The 20,698-nt window shown below is 40.3% G+C and overlaps 1 protein-coding gene across 1 annotated transcript in view; it reads right to left on the bottom strand.

Moving 5' to 3' along the window:
* Positions 1 to 2,211: 2,211 nt before the first annotated feature.
* Positions 2,212 to 20,698, bottom strand: part of prkar2b (protein kinase cAMP-dependent type II regulatory subunit beta) — a 68,529-nt gene continuing 50,042 nt past the window's right edge. The window contains exons 5-11 of the mRNA XM_033039706.1: positions 13,408 to 13,514; positions 10,225 to 10,378; positions 8,211 to 8,312; positions 7,770 to 7,844; positions 5,523 to 5,588; positions 3,176 to 3,308; positions 2,212 to 2,605 (exon numbers count right to left, since the gene is read on the bottom strand). Coding sequence (XP_032895597.1) covers positions 2,472 to 2,605; positions 3,176 to 3,308; positions 5,523 to 5,588; positions 7,770 to 7,844; positions 8,211 to 8,312; positions 10,225 to 10,378; positions 13,408 to 13,514 — 771 coding nt within the window. The 3' untranslated portion in view covers positions 2,212 to 2,471. The remainder of the gene's footprint in view (positions 2,606 to 3,175; positions 3,309 to 5,522; positions 5,589 to 7,769; positions 7,845 to 8,210; positions 8,313 to 10,224; positions 10,379 to 13,407; positions 13,515 to 20,698) is intronic.

Below are 20,698 nucleotides of genomic sequence, written 5' to 3'. Positions count from 1 at the left end.
CAGCTGTTTAAATTCCCACACCTTCATCCCACAGCGCTCTAAATAAACCTGAAACCTGAATAAACCTCTGAATATTGCTGAATAAACCTTTGCGCGCCAAACCAGCAGCGCTGTGTGTATTACCTTTACACGGTAAGTCTGTGGCGCTGTGTATTGCTTTACACGCCAGTCTGCGGCTGATAGCGTTTTGTTCCTAGGGGGGTGGGGGATGCAGTCCCCTGCCATTGGTTATAGTATGAATTTGAGAGCAGCACTATTGACCACCTGATTCAACACCTGATGTCTTACCTTTATAAAGGCAGGCACAAGTAAGCCAGAAGTTAGTTCAAGTTCATGTATGAGAGTGGTTCACCGAAGGGCAATGAGAGGGAGGAGGAAAAAAAGAGAGACTTTTGAGTCGGTTCACGGGCTTGCCGGCCGCCTCTTGCGGCGCGGAAGAGATCGTGTTCCACGTGTATATGGAGCTGCCCCTGTATGAATATCTGAAGGGGCTGCTCCTCGGGTTTTGGGCGGTTGATGGTCACACCAGAGTCGGCTGCCTGCCCCTCTTCCGGGCCTACGCCCATGCTCGCGTGTCCCTTCCGTGAACGCTGGTCGCCGAGAGGATCGAGAGCTTAGTAAATAATTATTGCACCATTATACTATAAAGACTGCTTGATGTATTGGAACCATTGAACGTTTATGTACTTTTGGTACACTGTAATATGCAATTGCTGAATAAAGTCCTTGGAAAGGAAAAAGAGACAGTGGGAGATGTGCTGCTGTAAAACTGGACCCTGCGCATACCGTGTTGTTTTTGTCCTCTCTTTTGATTCCATGCATTACATGATGGGATAGTGGACATTAAACCATCCATCTTATCCATCAATGCCCACATCTTTCCATCTCTTATTCCCCCCTCAATGCAGTGACACTGGCCGGCACTTAGACGTGAAGGGCCTGTCCCACTGGGCATCATTGCGTGACATCATTTACGCGTCACAACGCGCGCGGTGAGGCGGGGTGATGTAGACAGTGGCGTGCGGCGCACCAGGATTTTGGGATTCACAAAATCTTTGCGCGCCACCTGCATGACAGGCAAATGACGCCCAAGTGGGACAGGCCCTTAAAGCTACAGACCAAACAGTTTACAGTTCAGAAGATAGCCACTGGAATGAATGGTAATTGCTTGCATATTCGATGACATAATGGAATTGCTTCTCTTACCTCATTTCAACTTCTACTATAAAATCTGATTCACAACACATCACAACTCTGTTGCTCTATTTTTCTAAGTCCTATGTACAAGAATAGGAGGCTTCAATTGGCAGGGAAAAAATACATTAGTTCACTCTTTACTGTAAAAATAAGTTTAAGAATAAATAGTTTTTTTTACTTTCACTTCAATTTTTTTGATTTAACAAATTTCTTTGCTATTATAATTAATTCAGCACCAGAATGAAATAGCTGTTCACCAAATATTACTTTTGAATTTTAATTAAATCTACAAGACGCCAAACTGTAAATAAAAGCAAATAAATTCTCTTATATAAATGTTCTGTATATTTAATGCTTTATCTTAATGTAATCAGGACATAATTTAGTTTATTAGTCTTAATTTTAGAGATACAGTACGGAAACAGGCATTTCTGCCCACCGAGTCCGCGCGGACCCCAGCGATCCCCACACACTAACACTATCGTACACTGAGGACAATTTTTTTTTAGATTTATACCAAGCCAATTAACCTACAAATCTGTAGGTCTTTGGAGTGTGGGAGCAAACCGAAGTTCTCCGAGAAAACCCACGCAGGTCATGGGGAGAACGTACAAACTCCGTACAGGTAAGCACACAGGGCCAGGATTGAACCCGGGTCTCTGGCACTGTAAGGCAGCGAATCTACCACTGCACCACAGTGTAAATTGTTAAAAAAATTGTAAGTTCTTAAAAAAGGACACAAAGTGCTGGAGTAACTCAGTGGGTCAGGTGGCATCTCTGGATACCATGATGCTTCAGGTTGTCACCTATCTATGTTCTCCAGAGATATTACCTGACCTGCTGAGTTACTCCAGCATTTTGTCTCTTTTTTCTAAGCCAGCATCTGCAATTCTTTAGTTCTACATTGTATGTTCTTACTCGGCAGCTTAAATTATACTGAAACATCCTCAAAATCCAATTCTTGTCATTGATGAACCATCATTTAATGGAATAAACCATTTCAAATATGACTAACATATTTAAGAATTTTAATTAAAGACGCATCCATTATTTAATCACCTGTATACTCTGGAGAGAAAATCAAGCAGTAAAGATTACTGCTCAAGTTATTCCTACACTGCAAATAAATCACTTTTATTTTTGGTTTGAAGTAAATAGAATCATTATAAAAATTGTTTGTTTATATACAACTCAACTTGTTTCCATAGAATTCAAATTTCAGTGGTAAAATAAGTTTCCACAGTGATGTATTGAAACATCCTTCATGTTTTTCTTCATACACTTCGATCAGCAAGATCCATATTTGTTCCAAAAAGGTTCACTAGTTGCTCCTCATAATTTGCAATATTTCTTTTCATAATGTCCATACAAGGGCCAAGCAGTCTCTCAAAGGCTTGCACATCCATAACTGCAAAAAAAGATGTGAAAATAACTGTCAAAGAAAATGCAACACATTTTAAATTGAATGGTTAAGTTGCTGGCATTCCATGTCCATTTGGTGTTAGAAATGCAAGATATAACTAATTTCATCTAAGATTTAGCATCCGAACCAAATGGAAGTATGTGCATTCCTGTACATTTTTTTTAGAAAACATCAAAATACCTGCTTGTATAATTAGTACACAAATATGTGCACAATTTATTATAGAGATCACCCATTTTTTTACATTGGTACCTTTTTCCCTTTACAAACTTAATTAAATAATCTTAAATCATTTCATGCATCTTCCATGACCTTTACTTTGTTCTTATTACATGGAGTCTGGAACTGTGCATGGTCTGCTGACTCTGGTATATCTCATATCCATTTAACACAATATCACAGCTTTTTAATTCTACTCCACTGAAGTTTCCAGTCTGTTTACTTACCCAAAAGTTTACTTACGCTATTAATAATTCAATGTGAAGAGTATTAGAGGTCACCCCATCATGCGTACACATATTTTTTAAATGCCTATTAAACCGATTAAAAAGTTACCTAGACATTTCACACTTCCTGCAGCAAATGCAGATGCTGCACGGGGTTGATTCGCTACCAAAGCAAGTTCTCCAAAATATTGTCCTCTTGAACAACGGGCTATTTCAACTCCATCATCTGCTTCAGGTTTAGCCTCCATTGAAAAAACCCAAAAGGATTAATTGCAAAAATTGGTTCCACATGTAAATACATATTAAATGAAACAACAATAACAAATAAGTCGGAGCAGTTAATATTTGAGTGGTAGAGGCTTTATCAAAACATGGCTGAATATTGGCAAAGGATTCCACTCTAAGCTCCAATCTTACCACAGATGATCCTGGCCTGCTCAAAACCCAATACTTCCCAATTTCAGAATTCCAGGATCTTTTTCGGTCTTCAAGGGTCCAACTTTGGTCTTAACTAATTTTTTCCTCTTCACATACGTAAAGAAGCTTTTACTATCCTCCTTTATATTCTTGGCTAGCTTACCTTCGTACCTCATCTTTTCTCCCCGTATTGTCTTTTTAGTTATCTTCTGTTGTTCTTTAAACATTACGCAATCCTCTTGCTTCCCGCTCATCTTTGCTACATTGTACTTCTCCTTTATTTTTATACTGTCCCTGACGTTCCTTGTCAGCCACGGTCGCCCCTTACTCCCCTTGGAATCTTTCTTTCTCCTAGGAATGAACTGATCCTGCACATTCTGTATTATTCCTAGAAATACCTGCCATTGTTGTTCCACTGTCATCCCTGCTAGTGTATCTTTCCAGTCAACTTTGGCCAGCTCCTCCCTCATGGCCCCATAGTCCCGTTTATTCAACTGTAACACTGACACCTCCAATCTACCCTTCTCCCTCTCCAATTGTAGATTAAACCTGAGCATATTATGGTCACTACCTCCTAATGGCTCATTAACCTCAAGTTCCTTTATCAAATCTGGTTCATTACATAACACTAAATCCAGAATTGCCTTCTCCCTGGTAGGCTCCAATCTATGCCATGATATAATACCGTTGTACCTCTTCAACTTCACCACTATCCAGTTTTTACATTGAACTTCATGATTTTGAAACAATATTGAACCTCTCAATTTTCAAGGGCTTTAAAAATGGAATACAAATGAAAAAATACATTTTTGAACTCCATAAATACTGTAGTTTAAAAGTATCAAAACTATAATTTTAGTTTTAATGTGCTCTTCAGATTTCCCCCCATGTTCTTCCATTTCTCCCTTTTAGACAATAGGTGCTGGAGTAGGCCATTCGGCCCTTCGAGCCAGCACCATTCAATGTGATCATGGCTGATCATCCACAATCAGTACCCCGTTCCTGCCTTCTCCCCATATCCCCTGACTCCGCTATCTTTAAGAGCCCTATCTAGCTCTCTCTTGAAAGTATCCAGAGAATCGGCCTCCACTCTATTCCACTGTGGAATTCTCTAAGGCAGAGAATTCCACAGACTCACAACTCTCTGTGAGAAAAAGTGTTTCCTCATCTCCGTTCTAAATGGCTTACCCCTTATTCTTAAACTGTGGCCCCTGGTTCTGGACTCCCCCAACATCGGGAACATGTTTCCTGCCTCTAGCGTGTCCAAACCCTTAACAATCTTATATGTTTCAATAAGATACCCTCTCATCCTTCTAAACTCCAGAGTGTACATCCTTCTTAACTCCTTGTCCATTTTCCTAGTTACATCCTCAAAAAATTCCAGAAGACTCAATTTTCCACAGGACTCAATTTTTTTCTATATTATTCTTCTAAAATCTTCTAAAATGTAATCACAAATGAAGACAAATTCTACAAGCATACAACCTCACATGGAAATGTCCAATGCATATTTTGTCTTTCACTAAATTCAATTTGACAGTTGCAGCCAAGCAACTAGCAGTGGTTGCCAGGCATTTGGAACAAACATCTTGGATGTCATTTCTCAGATATAAAACATTGTTTTACTGTGGGTAACAAACGATAGCTACATGCAGGCGTTTGGATTGCGCCTCATCTAGATTATTTGGTCCCTAATTACACACAACTATTATATGAAAATTACTCTATATTCTTAAATATGGGCAAACTCTTTTTTCCCCAAAGACAAGTTTTGTGTGAAAACAATATTTGGGGAAATAGCTGTTCCTTTGCTCGAGGTAATTAATGGGATGTGGAGGTTGGCAGAAAAAAGGTTGCAAGAGCAATGGTTTGATGGAACTGCGTCCATAGAAGTGATTCAGCTAGCAATGGTAACAGATTTTTGATCAGTTTTAAAATGTGGAAACCAATACAATCAGGCATAGGATATGGTCCTCTCTTCACGCATAAACAATGATTAATATTTCCAAAAAACAAATCAAGTTAAGTATTACATTTACCTTGTGCTTCATAGTTATCCGGACCTCTCCAGACTCTACAATATAAAAACTATCAGCTTTGTCTCCCTGAAGTATAAAAAAATACAAGTTCAGTTCTTTATATCAGACAACCTTGCTGTTAGAAAAACATTTTAACTGGTTATGTTGTGCTATTAGTTTTGTTTATTGTCACATGTATCAAGGTTATTCAGTGTACAGATACATGATAAAGGAAATAATGTGAATAATGTTTAATGCAAGATAAAGTCCAATAAAGTCCAATTAAAGATAGTCTGAGGGTCAATTATTTTTTCATTGCCAGTTTTAAATATTGAACCTAAAGGTGTTTCTATCAGTTATGGTTCATTAATGCAGCAAACAAGTGTACCATGTTTCGGATACATCTGAACTTGGTCTACATGTATATACATAAAATGCAGCCTAATAATACACGATTTCCAGGTATTCTGCAGTATACCAGGAAATATTGAATAGCGAAACGCTTGGAAGGGTAGATGTGGAGAGTATGTTTCCACTAGTGGGAAAGTCTAGGACTAGAGGTCAGAGCCTCAGAATAAAAGGATAATCTTTTAGGAAGGAGATGAGAATGGATTTCTAGAGTCAGAGGGTGGTGAATCTGTGGAATTCTTTGCCACAGAAGGCTGAGGAGGCCATCAATGGATATTTTTAAGGCATAGATATTGTATTCTTGATTAGTGCGGGTGTCACGGGTTATGGGGAGAAGGCAGGAGAATGGGGTTAGGAGGCAGAGATAGTTCAGCCATGATTGAATGACGGAGTATACGTGATTTGCCGAAAGGCCTAATTCTGCTCCTATTACTTAGCTTATATTAGTCTCAGTCACCAGGTCTGCTGCCCATTTATTAACCATATATTTTATCCAACTCCTCAAAGAAAAGTAACCAAATGGGAAAGCGTTCAAATAAAAAATTAATATAATTCTAAATCGCCCCCATAAGGATTAAACGGGCAATCTGGACCACAGTTCATATTGGCATTTCTCATTTATTGTTCAGTACATCACTGTATTATTTTTTGTTTTTAAGCTAAATTAGCCTCCCTTGACATGTATCAATGCAATTCAGCTCAATCACTCTGTGAGAGCAAGAGTTCCACATTTCACCACTCTGATGCCAACAGAGATGAATTGTAAGCACATTACCCAAGATAAATGTCAGCAGATTATCCAAAAACAGTGATGCTGTACAATACACACTACTGTGTGATCCAAGTCAGCAGCTCTAAATGTCAGCCAACATAGGTCGATATTGTCCAAGATAAATGTAAGTAAAATATCATGACAACATTATAATTATCAATAGGTTTCTCATGGTTTTGCACATGGGCACTCAATGGCAATACCATCTCTCCTTTTCACCTTGTTTATGGGGAAAAATGTGACATGCCAAAAGGCAAATTTTCAGAATGATAAAAACACCAGCCACAGTGCCACGCGGTGTACCACCAGCACAGTGGCACAGCTGGTAGAGCCACTGCTCATAACACCCAAGACCCGGGTTCGATCCTGACCTCGGGTGCTGGTGTGGAGTTTGAACGTCTCCCAGTAAAGGCGTGGGTTTCCACACACATCCCAAAGAAGTGTGGGTTTGTAGGTTAATTGGCCTCTAAATTGCCTCCTAGTGGGTAGGGAGTGGATGAGAAAGTGGGATAATGCAAAACAAGTGTGAACAGGTGATCAATGGTCAGCGTAGCCTCGGTGAGCAAAAGGGCCCATTTCCATGCCCTATCTCTAAACTAGCAAGTCTCAAACCTAACTACTTGTTAGAGCCACAATGCTCATTTGATATACAACTGTCTTCCAATAATTCAGTAACCACTAAGAGTCGTTACCATGTTGTCTCAGATTTTTGGCAGGTTGAAGACAAGTATGTGGAGAGACAGCCCCCAACAACAAAAGATTCAAAAACGATGGAGGAAAGGGATTGATAATTTTGTGGTGCAAAGAAAGAGTAATACATTTGTGTTTAAAAGTTAAATCCCTGTTATGAAGACTTTATCACAAAGCCTAATATGAACCAACTAAGACCAAAACCTAATATGAACCAACTCAACAGCAAAATCTTAATCCTAGATCAAAAACAAATACCATATAACAAATATCAGTGTTAAGATCTGCATTAACATAAATATGATTCTGCTAACAGCGCAAGATCTTTTGTACCCATTGCAAACTGTTTAAGAATAAAAGTAGATATAACAGGAAGAAAAAGAATGAGGATTCATCACCTGAGCAATTATTCGTTCTCCATCGTTGTACATTTTCGTTCCAAACACATCAACAACTTTCATTCTTTCTCCTAACTTAAAAAAGAGATATTTTCCAATAACATATATCAATCCTAATTCTTCACACAAGTATGAGCACGGTTGGCTTTACTCCAGACACATTTTCTCAACAAATTTCTCATCAGTAACACTGCACTATGAAAACATTTTTACTCCTTAGAGCAGATCTACACACTATTTACATTAAAAAAAAAGAAAGCAAAAGTAAAACATTTTTTAACTAATGATTTGCACACAACTATAGAATATGTACACTAATAAACAGTTTTAAACACCAAAGATTTGACATTGAACTAAAGGCTATTATAGTTTCTGAACGATATTAGTTATTTACACAACTGCCTATTACATGGAATCAGAGTAAATACTTTGGTACCATACTTCTAGTGACTTCAGAAGTGGCAATGACTGGACAAATTCTTCATATAACCTCCGTTTTTTGGCATTGTTCTTCACAATAATTCTTCGAAATGTTGCCCTGTCCTAGAAAAAAAGTTACCCAGTTATTAATTGATATCACCTGTAAATTAATTTTGATTTATCTTCAGATTTATTTATTTATTTATTTATTTATAATCTGCACTTCTGTAACATTGAAGTAATTTTAACAGAGAGCAAGCTATCATGTATTCCTTATTAACACGATGGTTAGGAATATAGATAAGTATAATTACCGATTCCCCATTCAATCCTTACTCCCCTCCCAAATGCAATAATGCCAAAATCAGCCACACAATTGCACACGATAGGAATACCCATAACCAGGGAACAACCTTTATTGATTGATGTTGTTCTTACAATGTATCTGGCCCCTGTGTTCTGAAAGTTCAGGGAAATTCCTGGATTTTATAGAGAATTTAGGAGTGAAGCAAGAGATCAGATGCACTCTACTCTATGTACAGCAGCTAATGTAATTCTGCTCATTAGAAACATAGAAAATAGGTGCAGGAGTAGGCCATTCGGCCCTTCGGGCTTGCACCGCCATTCAATATGATCATGGCTGATCATCCAACTCAGTATCCTGTACCTGCCTTCTCTCCATACCCCCTGATATCTTTAGCCACAAGGGCCACATCTAACTCCCTCTTAAATATAGCCAATGAACTGGCCTCAACTACCTTCTGTGGCAGAGAATTCCAGAGATTCACCACTCTGTGTGTGAAAAATGTTTTTCTCATCTTGATCCTAAAAGATTTCCCCCTTATCCTTAAATTATCTGTAGATCTACTCTTTTTTTTTTTCGTTGCTCATTTTCTTTCATTTGACCTTTCCCAATTTCTCTTCCAGGTCCCATCTTCTTTAATAGGAAATTATTTATTTCCTTCAAAAACACAATTGCCAAATGCACAGTCCCTGGCAAATTTGTGGGAACAGGACATGGTGGTGCAGAATATTGAAAATACCTCAAAAAACAAGGAAATGAATGAACTTGCAGAGTTGGCAATTTGTTAATATGTGAAGTTTAATATTGATCAATAGAAGTACATTTTAATTTGAGTTGAAATGTGATAAGGTAACAAAGGGATCTTGGAGCACATTCACAAATCACAAAATATTGTGGCAGAAATATGCAAGGACCTAAAAATATACAAAATGAACAGTGGCTTTTACTTCCAAACCGACAGGTTGAAAATCAGTAAAGTTATGGTAAAACTAGGATGAATCTTATTAAAGCATATTTAAGACATTGTGTACAGTTCTAACTCCCAAATTTTAAAAAGGGTATAGATGTTATGGGGAGCTGCAGAGAAGATTCATTAGAGAAAGTTAATGAGGGGAGAATAAAACAAGTGTTTGGCAAAGGACCCGATTCCATGCGATATTTCTCTAGAACTATGAGAAAGGCTGAACAGGGTTGGTTTCTTTTCCCTTGTGCAAAAGACAGTTGAGAGGTGACTCAATGAAGGTCTTGGAGGCACAGGAGACTGCAGATGCTGGAAATCTTGAGCAAAAAAAGTGCTAGGGAAACAAATGAATTCCTGAAGTGTTTATGCCTTCATAATTTCCTGAAGTGCATAGAATAGGGGCCGAGGGCGGGTGTGAGTGGTGGTGCAGTTGATGAGATTATTGGGAGTAGGTTACAGGGGAAATTGATGATTGGGGGGGGGGATTACTCTGCGATACAGACTTGGTGGGTCAAATGACTTTGTCATAAGGAAATATGAAAAAATAACAAAGCATGGTATGATTTGTCAATAGCATATCCTCTTTGAATGCTTCTTTCATTTCAGAAAGTTATACTTTTGGCTTATTAGCCATTAGAAATTATTTTGTGATAACTTAAATCAGCTGCTTATCAGAACGAAACAATGCATAAATCAATTGTCTTGTTCAAACTGTTCCGATTGGGCTGTACAAACAAATTCTAAAGATAACAAAATGTTTGAACACTTACCATAACCCATAGGGCTCCACTAGAGGTTGCAATGATGGTTGCTGCTCTGGGTGTATTATACATTAATGCCAGCTCACCAAAGCTACCATGTTCATCATAGGCCCCAACACACTTTTGAATGCCATCTATATTTACAAATATATCATATTTTCCCCTGTAAAATATAACATTAGATTTTGCTTAATTATCGTCATAGAAAGCAAATAATTCTCAAACACTTGCATTACCACCCAAGGGTGTTTGAATCTTGTCTGCATTTCAGTAAAATCAACCTCACCATCATTAACAACCACACACCTTCCACTTCAACAGGTCCAGAGCTCAATATTTCAACAAAGGTCCGACAATGAAGCTAGGCACAATGAGCTTAAAACGAAGTTGGAATCATACTGGTTGATGGAAGAGAATAAAATCTACTCTAACCACTAAAATCACAACTGCCTCATAGCTGAACAATGACTTTGGGTAGAAACATTTAAGATGTTAGTTTTCCAAGAGAGTTATTCCGCCATCAATGTGGAACTTGTCTGCAGAATGTTGTTGGCCGCAGAAAAAGCTGCAATTTCCCAAATAAAATTTTCTGGGGCATGCTCCAGTCATGTCTATTTCCAAAGTTTTGCTTCAAGACTGTTGAGGATGTTTTTATACTTATTTATTTATGTATTCCTATTGGCACAAATCAGCTTAGGTTAGTTCTACAATTAGGTACAATTAAGGAAGTGCTAAATACAAGATTTCTGGTTTAGGTTGCCAAAACGTGCAACAAATCAGGTATCAAAATAATAAGAATTACCACGGATATATCCGGAAGTGGCGGCGCTGTTAACAGCTGCGGCTCGCCTGCAGTCCGTCTGTCTTTACTTTTTTCTGTTGTTTTTTTTGTCTTGTTTTGGTTAAGTTTTAGTTTGTTGGGTTGTGTTAGAGGGGGTGAAACATGTTCTCTGTCTCTTCCTTCGGGGGAATGCGACTTTTTCGTGTCGTATCCCCCTTCTCTGCCTCCATCTGCGCTGAGGCCTAATGGCGGAGCTGGCGGCCTCCAACCTGCGACCGACCCCGAGGCTCCAGAGCCAGCCAGGACTTACCAACAAGAGGCTGGCCGTCTTTGGGCCTAAGGCAGCGGTGGCCCGACTTGCTGGTGCGGCGTTCTGGCTTTCGGCGGGGGCCTGGAGCTGATGCTGCGGGGCTCGGAGCTGAGACTGCGGGACCCGGAGCTGGGGCGGCTGCCCGGAGCTGGGGCGGCAGCCCGGAGCGGAGACTGCGGGACCTGGAACGGCGACTGCGGGACCCGGAGCTGGGCGGCGGCCCGGAGCTGGGGCAGCGGCCCGGAGCGGAGACTGCGGGACCCGGAGCTGGGGCGGCGGCCCGGAGCGGAGACTGCGGGACCCGGAGCTGGGGCAGCGGCCCGGAACGGAGACTGCGGGGCCCGGAGCGGAGACTGCGGGACCCGGAGCTGGGGCAGCGGCCCGGAGCGGAGACTGCGGGACCTGGAGCTGGGGCGGCTGCCCGGAGCTGATGCTGTGGCGGGCCGTCTCGGAGCACAGACGGCGTTCCGGCTTTCGGCGGCGGCGACATCACCACGGAGGTCCGCTGGACTGGAGAGCGGCATCTTCGGCCTGGATCGATCGCCTCAGCGCAGAGGGAGAACAAGGAGGGAAGAGACGGAGACTAAGACTTTGCCTCCATCACAGTGAGGATGTGCTTGGTGAACTCACTGTGGTGGATGTTTAATTTGTGTTTATTGTATGTTTTGTTATTATTGATTCTGTGTATGACTGCAGGCAACATAATTTCGTTCAGTCCGAAAGGTCTGAATGACAATAAAGGATCTATCTATCTATCTATCTATTCCTTAAAGATAAAGCTTTGTTGTTCAAACATTGCTCCCACCCACACTAACATCAGCAATTGTAAGGAATTGAAAGCAACATTCCCGACCCCTGAAATGTAGGCTATCCATGTCTTCCACAGACACTGCCTGACCCCAATAGGTCACTCCAGTACTGTGTGTTCAACACAAGATTCCAGCATCTGCAATTCCAAAGATAATCCTCTCTTGGACTGTTTGAAAATTCGAGTGATTCAGCCTCTGGCTCCTCAGGTGATGTTCCGGCATTCTCTTTCAACTCGTCAAATTCACAGAAAAAATGTTTACGACGTAACGTCTAAAAAGTGAATTAAAAGTACACCGAGAATAAACTGCAATCATCTAGAAAATCTGTCTGGCACCGATAACGAGAATGCTAGATTTTTTAGAGTTTTACTCTGGAGCATAAGCCTTTATTTGTGATCTTATGTATGGAGAGGCAGGAATACCAATCGCGGGAGAGTGGACAATGCAATCTTCCTGAGACATCAATGAATATATCCAATGAATACATTCCAGAGTATGTTGGTATTACTGCAAGCAGAAGAGGGCTTGACCAAACATGACAGCCTGGAGCCCCGATTGAAAATATATTGAAAAATAAAAAAAACTGGAAAGGGCACATTTCACATGAGCAGAATATTATTTAATTTCTATATGTGTATTTTGCATTGCTCTAATATCATAATAGAATGAACACACACACGCACACACACACACACGTTGGGATAAAAGGAATAGGTTAAGAGAATTGGTGAATGAACTCAGAAGAATGTAGATCAAGTAGTTCTAGTGACTGCAATCTTGCCATAATTTTTTCTTGAATTCATCACATTATTGCTAGCAATAAGCTCTGGATACATCTCAAAAAATGTTTATTCTGTTCATTTAAAATGTTTTAACAAAATCATCCTGCATGCAATAGTGCCACATCTTACCCGAGTAATTCCCTCTCATAAGCTGTAGTCTTATTCCTTTTATAATAAGCATTTCACTCAAGAGAATTCATTCACGTCTATCTGCAAGGTATGTGACAGTTCTCCACTTGTGCTATCAATTAAATTGATACTGGGCAGAAAAGTAAGAGAAGGGTAAGAAGGTGGTGACTGTTGGGGCAGTGCTCAAGAAAACATCTATTGTGGAAATGCAGGGACCCATAATTATGAAACAACTGCAGGAATGGCACATTCATCTTGCTAAAAAAATCAAAAAAAATCATAACACACACATTTTATAATCAATAATCTCCAGTAATATCCTTAAAGTTTTATATTTCATATATGATCTGCATTCTGAATATTACAAATGTTAGAAATTACCTTTCAATTACATAGAAGTTATCGCCATCATCTCCTTGATCAATCACGTGTTCACCCACTTCAACAAATCTTTCGAACATGGCATCCAACAATTGAAACATTTGTTCCTGAAAAAAGCAACATTTATCATGAACTTCCATAACGGTCAATAAATGATTTAGCACCTTATCAAATAAAAATATCCTTGTTAATTTTCTTTTTACATCTCAGCTGTGGAAGCATAGAACAGATAAAAAATCTTCTCAAATTCTGGAACAGGTTCTAAAGAATCCAAACTGTTATACATAATCCGTATTGACTTATGAACACACAGTACTATCATACACATCTCTCATCAAGTTTCAATATATTTTGAGTAAACTGTCCATCCCACCCATACCCAAAGCCAATAACCATGAAGTTTCACTCTTTATTAAGAGCAATTGTATAAAATTAACACATGTCCCAAATACTAGAAAGGAACAAATATCTTCAGTGAAGGGGTTAAAAGCAGGTAATAGAAGCCCGAATGGTTCAATTTCTGCATATACTAGTGAAATGTGGGTAGCAACTAATACAAAAAAATGTGCAATGGTTACCAACTTGCAGAGACTTCTACTTGCAGGAGGCTGGCAACTTGGCCATAGCTTTATACTATGGGTGATATCCTGGCTTCAAATTGGCATTGGTACAAACATTTGTATGGACAATAAATAAAGCTTTGTGCCACATGTGGCTCAAAATTCTATGCCCCTGTAATGGAAGTTGTGTTTACATCGGATCTAATCAAATACTTCTTTGGTCCAGTGAATTTAATTACAGCAAATGCTAACAAATAGCCCAGTACTGAAAAAAATATTAGTTAAAGGATAACTGTTGTCAAAGCAAATACGACAATTGCCCTGCTCTTCATAGTAATATCTTTAAATCATTAACATTCTGCCAGTAGTCTATTTGAAACAGTGGTTCATATCTCATCTAAGAGGCACCAAAGACACTGCTGTATTTATTTAATACCATTTCAAAGGACTACTTGGATTGTTTATAGAATGGACATTAGATTCACGCCATGAGTTCTAACTAACATCTGCGCACTCACAGTCAAAGAGGCACCTAAACAGATGTACACAAATGAAGGCTCCAGAGAATTCCACTGCATTTTCAATTTCATCCATCCATTTTTTGCAGTTTTCCTTGCCCTGCCCTTATAAATAAGTGAATATATAACTGTGGAGCCTGTGCTGTAATCAAGGTCAACCAACAATCAGACTAACCTAAATTATTGGTTTCTATTCAGGAAAGTGACAATGACATGGAAACAATTATTAAAAATTAAATTTTAACCAAAAGTCAATATTTTCTATTAATGAAGCCCAGGCAACATTACAGGATACTCAAGAACCTGCAAGAGGAACCTGTTTGACCTGCTGAGGAACTTTAACACTGTGTCCTTTTGTGCGTTAACCAGCAGCTATAGATCTTTATTTCCACCACGTTCCAGGAAGTTCACACTGTTTGGATCTCTGGACATTATTTTATCCACAACATTTATCAAAGTTACCCAATCCAGCAACAGTGTCTATACCAAAATTGTGGGTATCATACAACAAAGCAATTTTTACTTCTGATTCAATTAAAGTATACAAATTAATCAGAAACCAGCAACTGGTGTTGCTATCCAACATCTGAGGCACAGGAATTTAACAGGAATATCAATGTAACCACCCGCTGAAAGATAGCATTAGTTGCAGATTCCAATACTATCTTCCATCCATGCAATTTAATGGTAATAATTAATAAACTAAATTGGCTTGATAACTTATTAATAAAATAATAAACTAAGAAAACTTTGCATACACCTCCACATAACATACCAAGCGACGTCTCAAAGCCAACTGTAAAACACAGCCACGTGACAACTTGTAGAATGTAGGAAAGGTCACGTTTAAACTAATAGGGAAGGGGATGGGAACCAATGCAGGGTGTAAAATGAGCGAAGGAAGAGGCATATAAATTTGCCAGAGGAAGCAATAATCTGGGAGAAATTTAGAATTCAACAGAGGAGGACAAAGGGGTTAATTAAGAGGGAGAAAATAGAGCATGAAAGAAAGCTTGCGGAGAATATAAAAACTGACTGTAAAAGCATCTTTAGATATGTGAAGAGGAAAAAATTAGTGATGACAAATGTAGGTCCCTTACAGTAGAGTCAGGTGAATTTATAATGGGAAACAAGGAAATGGCAGAACAGTTAAACGAGTACTTTAGTTCTGTTTTCACTAAGACACAAACAATCTCCCAGAAATAATAGGGGATCGAGGATCTAGTGGGACGGAGGAACTGAAGGGAATCCACATTAGTCAGGAAATGGTGTTTGATAAACTGTTGGGACTGAAAGCAGATAAATCCCCAGGGTCTAATGATCTGCATCCCAGAGTACTCAAGGAGGTGGCCCTAGAAATCATGGATGCATTGGTGATCATTTTCCAATGTTCTCTCGACTCTGGGTCAGTTCCTGTGGACTGGAGTATAGCTAATGTAACCCCACATTTTAAGATAGGAGGGAGAGAGAAAACAGAGAATTATAGACCAGTTAGCCTTACATCGGTGGTGGGGAAGATGGATTTATGAAGGGGAAATCATGCTTGACTAATCTGTTGGAGTTTTTGAGGATGTAACAAGTAGAATGGATAAGGGAGAGCCAGTGGATGTGGTGTATCTAGACTTTCAAAAGCCTTTGACAAGGTCCCACACAAGAGATTAGTGTGCAAAATCTGAGCACATGGATTGGTGGTAGGGTATTGACATGGATAAAAAACTGGTTGACAGACAGGGAGCAAAGAGTAGGAATTAACAGGTCCTTTACAGAATGGCAGGCAGTGACGTGGGGTACCGCAAGGCTCAGTGCTGAGACCCCAATTATTTACAATATATATTAACGATTTAGATGCGGGCATTAAATGTAACATCTCCAAGTTTACGGATGACTAAAGCTGGGTGGCAGTGTGAGCTGTGAGGAGAATGCTGAGGCTGCAAGGTGGCTTGGATATGTTGGGTGAGTGAGCAGAAGCATGGCAGATGCAGTATAATGTGGATAAATGTGAGATTATCCACTTTGTTGGCAAGAACAGGAAGGCAGATTATTATCTGAATGGTGTCAGATTAGGAGAAGGGGAGTTGCAACGAGACCTAGGTGTGTTTGTACACCAGTCATGTACATAAGTAAGCATGCAGGTACAGCAGGCAGTAAAGAAAGCCAATGGCATGTTGGCCTTTATTGCTAGAGGAATTGAGTTTAGGAGCAAGGAGGTCCTACTGCAGTTGTACAGAGCCCTTGTGAGACCGCTCCTGGAGTATTGAGTGCAATTTTGGTCTCCTAATTTGAGGAAGGACATTATTGCTATTGAGGGAGTGCAGCGTAGGTTCACCAGGTTAATCTCTGGGATGGCAGGACTGACATATTATGAAAGAATGGGTCGACTGGGCTTGTATTCGCTGGAATTTAGAAGGATGAGAGGAGATCTTATAGAAACATATACAATTCTTAAGGGATTGGACAGGCTAGATGCAGGACAAATATTCCCAATGTTGGCTGAGTCCAGAACTAGAGGTCACAGTTTAAGAATGAGAAGTAGGTCATTTAGGACTGAGATGAGGAAAAACTTTTTCACCCGGAGAGTTGTGAATCTGTGGAATTCTCTGCCACAGAAGGCAGTGGAGGTTAATTCGCTGGATATTTTCAAGAGAGTGTTAGATATATCTTTTCGGGCTAACGGAATCAAGAGATATGGGGAAAAAGCAGGAATGGGGTATCGACTTTGGATGATCAGCCATGATCATATTGAATGGCGGTGCTAGCACAAAGGGCCGAATGGCCTACTCTTGTACCTATTTTCTATGTTTCTATGATATCACAATTACCATTGCTTACCAGTTATCTTCAGGATATGCCAACAATTGGGGAATCAAATACAAGTCAAACAAATATAAATCAAACAATCCGTTAGCTTGATCACTCATGATCACAATAATTTCTCTCCTCGCAGTGAATAATAATTGTTCTGACTGGTACAACATACTACTATTTTGAGATGCTACTTTCCATGTTACCATCTTTTAACATTGATGGTGAAATCGGATTATTTTGTCACATGAACATCCAGATATTTTAAATCTCTCCCCAATGATTATATGAATTATTATTCCCAGAAGTGGAATATTGCTAAGGCTGACGAACCATATGACACAGCAAGAAGCCTTCGTCAAAAAGGAAGCAAATAAGTAACAAAACACCTCATTTTCTCTGAGCTAGCAGTGATTCATTCAGGACTATTGTTAGCTGAAACCAGTGCAGGAAGGAGAACAGAGTATAAATTATAGCAACTTGTTATTTAATGTTGAGCAACTTGACAAAAACATGAAAAGATTTCCCTGCCATTCTGGCCATTCTGGCTTCCTGCTCAATACAATACAATACAATACAATTTATTTGTCATTTGAACCCCATTGAGGTTCAAACGAAATGTTGTTTCTGCAGTCATACACACAAGAAAGAACCAAGACAGAACACAATTTACACAAACATCCATCACAGCGCATCTCCTCCTCGCTGTGATGGAAGGCAAAAACTTATCTCTCCCCTGCACTCCCCATTCCCCTCCCGATGTCAGTCAAAGCCCCCGGCGGGCGATGGTAATTGTCCCGCGGCCATTAACGCCGCGCCAGGTGATGCAAGGCCGCGCTCCGGGTCTTGTTGTTGGAGCCCCCGGCGTGCACTAGCAAAGTCCCACAGCCATTCCAAGCCGCGCCGGGCGATGATGTACTCTTCAACCCCGCAACTTGGGCGGGTGAAGTCGCCGTTGCGGAAGCCCCGAAAAGCAGTCTCCCAGCAGGGACCCGCGGGCTCCCGGTGTTACTGTCTACCAGACCTGCAGTTAGCCTCCGAATCTCCGGGGTCAGGTCGCAGCCGAGCGCCACCACAGCTCCACCTGCTCCGAACTCGGCCAGCTCCGCGATGGTGAGTAGGTCCGCAGGCTCCGCGACTGGAGCCCCAGGTCGTTCCTGCTGGAGGCCGCTCCACGGTGCTAGGCCCCAACGACAACGGAGACCCGACAGAGAAAAGGTCGGGTTCTCCGTGCAGAGGATAGATTTTAAAAGTTTCCCCCATCCCCCGCCCCCCACACACATACCCACACACATACACAAAAAAAAATAATAAAAACTACATTCAAACGAGACAAAAAATAATAAAAAGGCAGACGGACTGCAGAGGCCGCTGCGACGTGAGTCGCGCCGCCCATGGCTCATCTTAGTACATATAGATAAGCACTCAAATGGTGGACTATGGTGATTGGGAATTTGATTCTCCTGAGGCTGAATGCATTCAGCAACATTTCATGACTGTCCTGTTCAAACGGCTATACACAGATGTATTTTTCAATGAGATAGCGAGTATTGTCTACATTAGTAAAAATCTGGGCTGCAATCTTGAAAGATAAGATTTTGCAACAGGAAGATCATATTGTATCTGATCTATGCCATTTATGTCCATTTTAAACAATCAATTTACAACCATTTTCAATCACTCACTTTAACACAGTCTACTGGCACCATCTGCTTCAAAGATACCTCCATCATTCCAGTCCACAAGAAAAATGTCTGAATGACTTCCGCCCAGTACCTAACATCGACCATAGGCTTTGTAAGACGAGTAACAGCCCACATCTGCGCCAGGTTTCCAGACAATCTGGACCCATTACAACTTGCATACAGGTGACATCATCTCCATTGCACCACAGTACTGGATCACTTTGATATTGCTATTCATTGACCCCAGCTTAGCACAACAATGCTATAAATGCCAAATAAGCTTATCTTTAAACTTCCAGACTTGTGTGCTCCAACTGCAGAAGCTCATGGACTTCTTGACTGGCAGAAAATTCTGTTAGAATTGGTCAGAACATTTCCTCCAACTTGACTCTCAACACTGATGCTCCATAACGTTGTGTGCTCAGTCCCTTTCTCCGTCCCTTGTCCACCCATGACTGTGCGAGAGGGGGAGCAAGGGCGGATCTGCAGGATATGGAGGAGACCCTAGTGAGAGCCTCATCTATAATGGAAGAGGGGAATCCCCGTTTCCTAAAGAATGAGTACATCGATGATCTAGTATGGAAAACCTGATCCTGGGCGCAGATGTGATGTAGACGGAGGAATTGGGAATAGGGGATAGAGTCTTTACAGGAAGGAGGGTGTGAAGAAGTCTAGTCTATATAGCTATGTGAGTCAGTAGGTTTGTAGTTCATAGTTGATGACATTCATGCTGGAAATCTTATAATCTCACTTTAAACCATGCTCCATAAATCTTCCAGGCTGTGCTGTGCAGAACAAAACAGTTTACTTCTAATTTTACCCACTAATATACCTTGACACAAAACTAAACCCAATGAACTCCTGGTTTTGAACCTTTTACAAAAATCTCAAAGACACCAAGTCATATTAAATATTGTTACATTTGTACATTGGTACAGTTATAATCAATTCTGAAATACATATTTCAGTTACTGTCTTAATTAGAAAAATTACCACAGCGTGCGCTGACAGATTTAAGCAAAGACATCATTTGAATATGATGTTAGGCAAAAATATGGATTTTACAAAAGGGATTTTAAACCAATGAGATCAAAATCAATGGGATGAGGAAGCAAATCCCAGTGAAAGATGGGGAGTGGGGGCACAATTAATGGTGGAGTGAGTAACGAGAACAGAGTTGAGGTGGGGAGGGGCTGTGTGGTGAACTACAATTCTGGACAAAATTATAATGTCATGGAAAGGAAGGAGAAGGAGTTAAATAAACGTGTTCAGGATCAAACCACAGATATGCTTTCTGAATACAAAAGTACAGCGAGTTCAGAACACAAGGTGCAGAGATAGAACTGAGACGCACTTGGAAACTGATTCCACATCTCTGGACAAGGTTGCCAAGGAGCAGCACGGAAACTAGAATGTAGTAAAAGAGAAGGAACTAAAATGGAGTAAGAGAGAAGGAAAAGGGATTGAAGACAGAGTACGCCGAGACAGGCATGGAAAATCCATTGGAGAAGAACGACAATGGGAAAAACAGTGGCAGTGTCCCAGAGAGATTGAAAATCAATGAAAACCACAGTCATGAAGATGTCACTTACAATTGGACCTTTGTTATGTTGTGGTAGGAGCAGAACTTGAACAAGAGAGAAAAATAATTGGTGGATAGACAAGCATTGATTTATAAGATAACACACACAAGGTTTTGAAAGGAGAATCAGAATGACAATTTGCA

Source organism: Amblyraja radiata, chromosome 21 (genome assembly GCF_010909765.2).
Source record: "Amblyraja radiata isolate CabotCenter1 chromosome 21, sAmbRad1.1.pri, whole genome shotgun sequence".
NCBI lineage: Eukaryota > Metazoa > Chordata > Chondrichthyes > Rajiformes > Rajidae > Amblyraja > Amblyraja radiata.
This window is presented reverse-complemented; position numbering and strand designations above follow the sequence as displayed.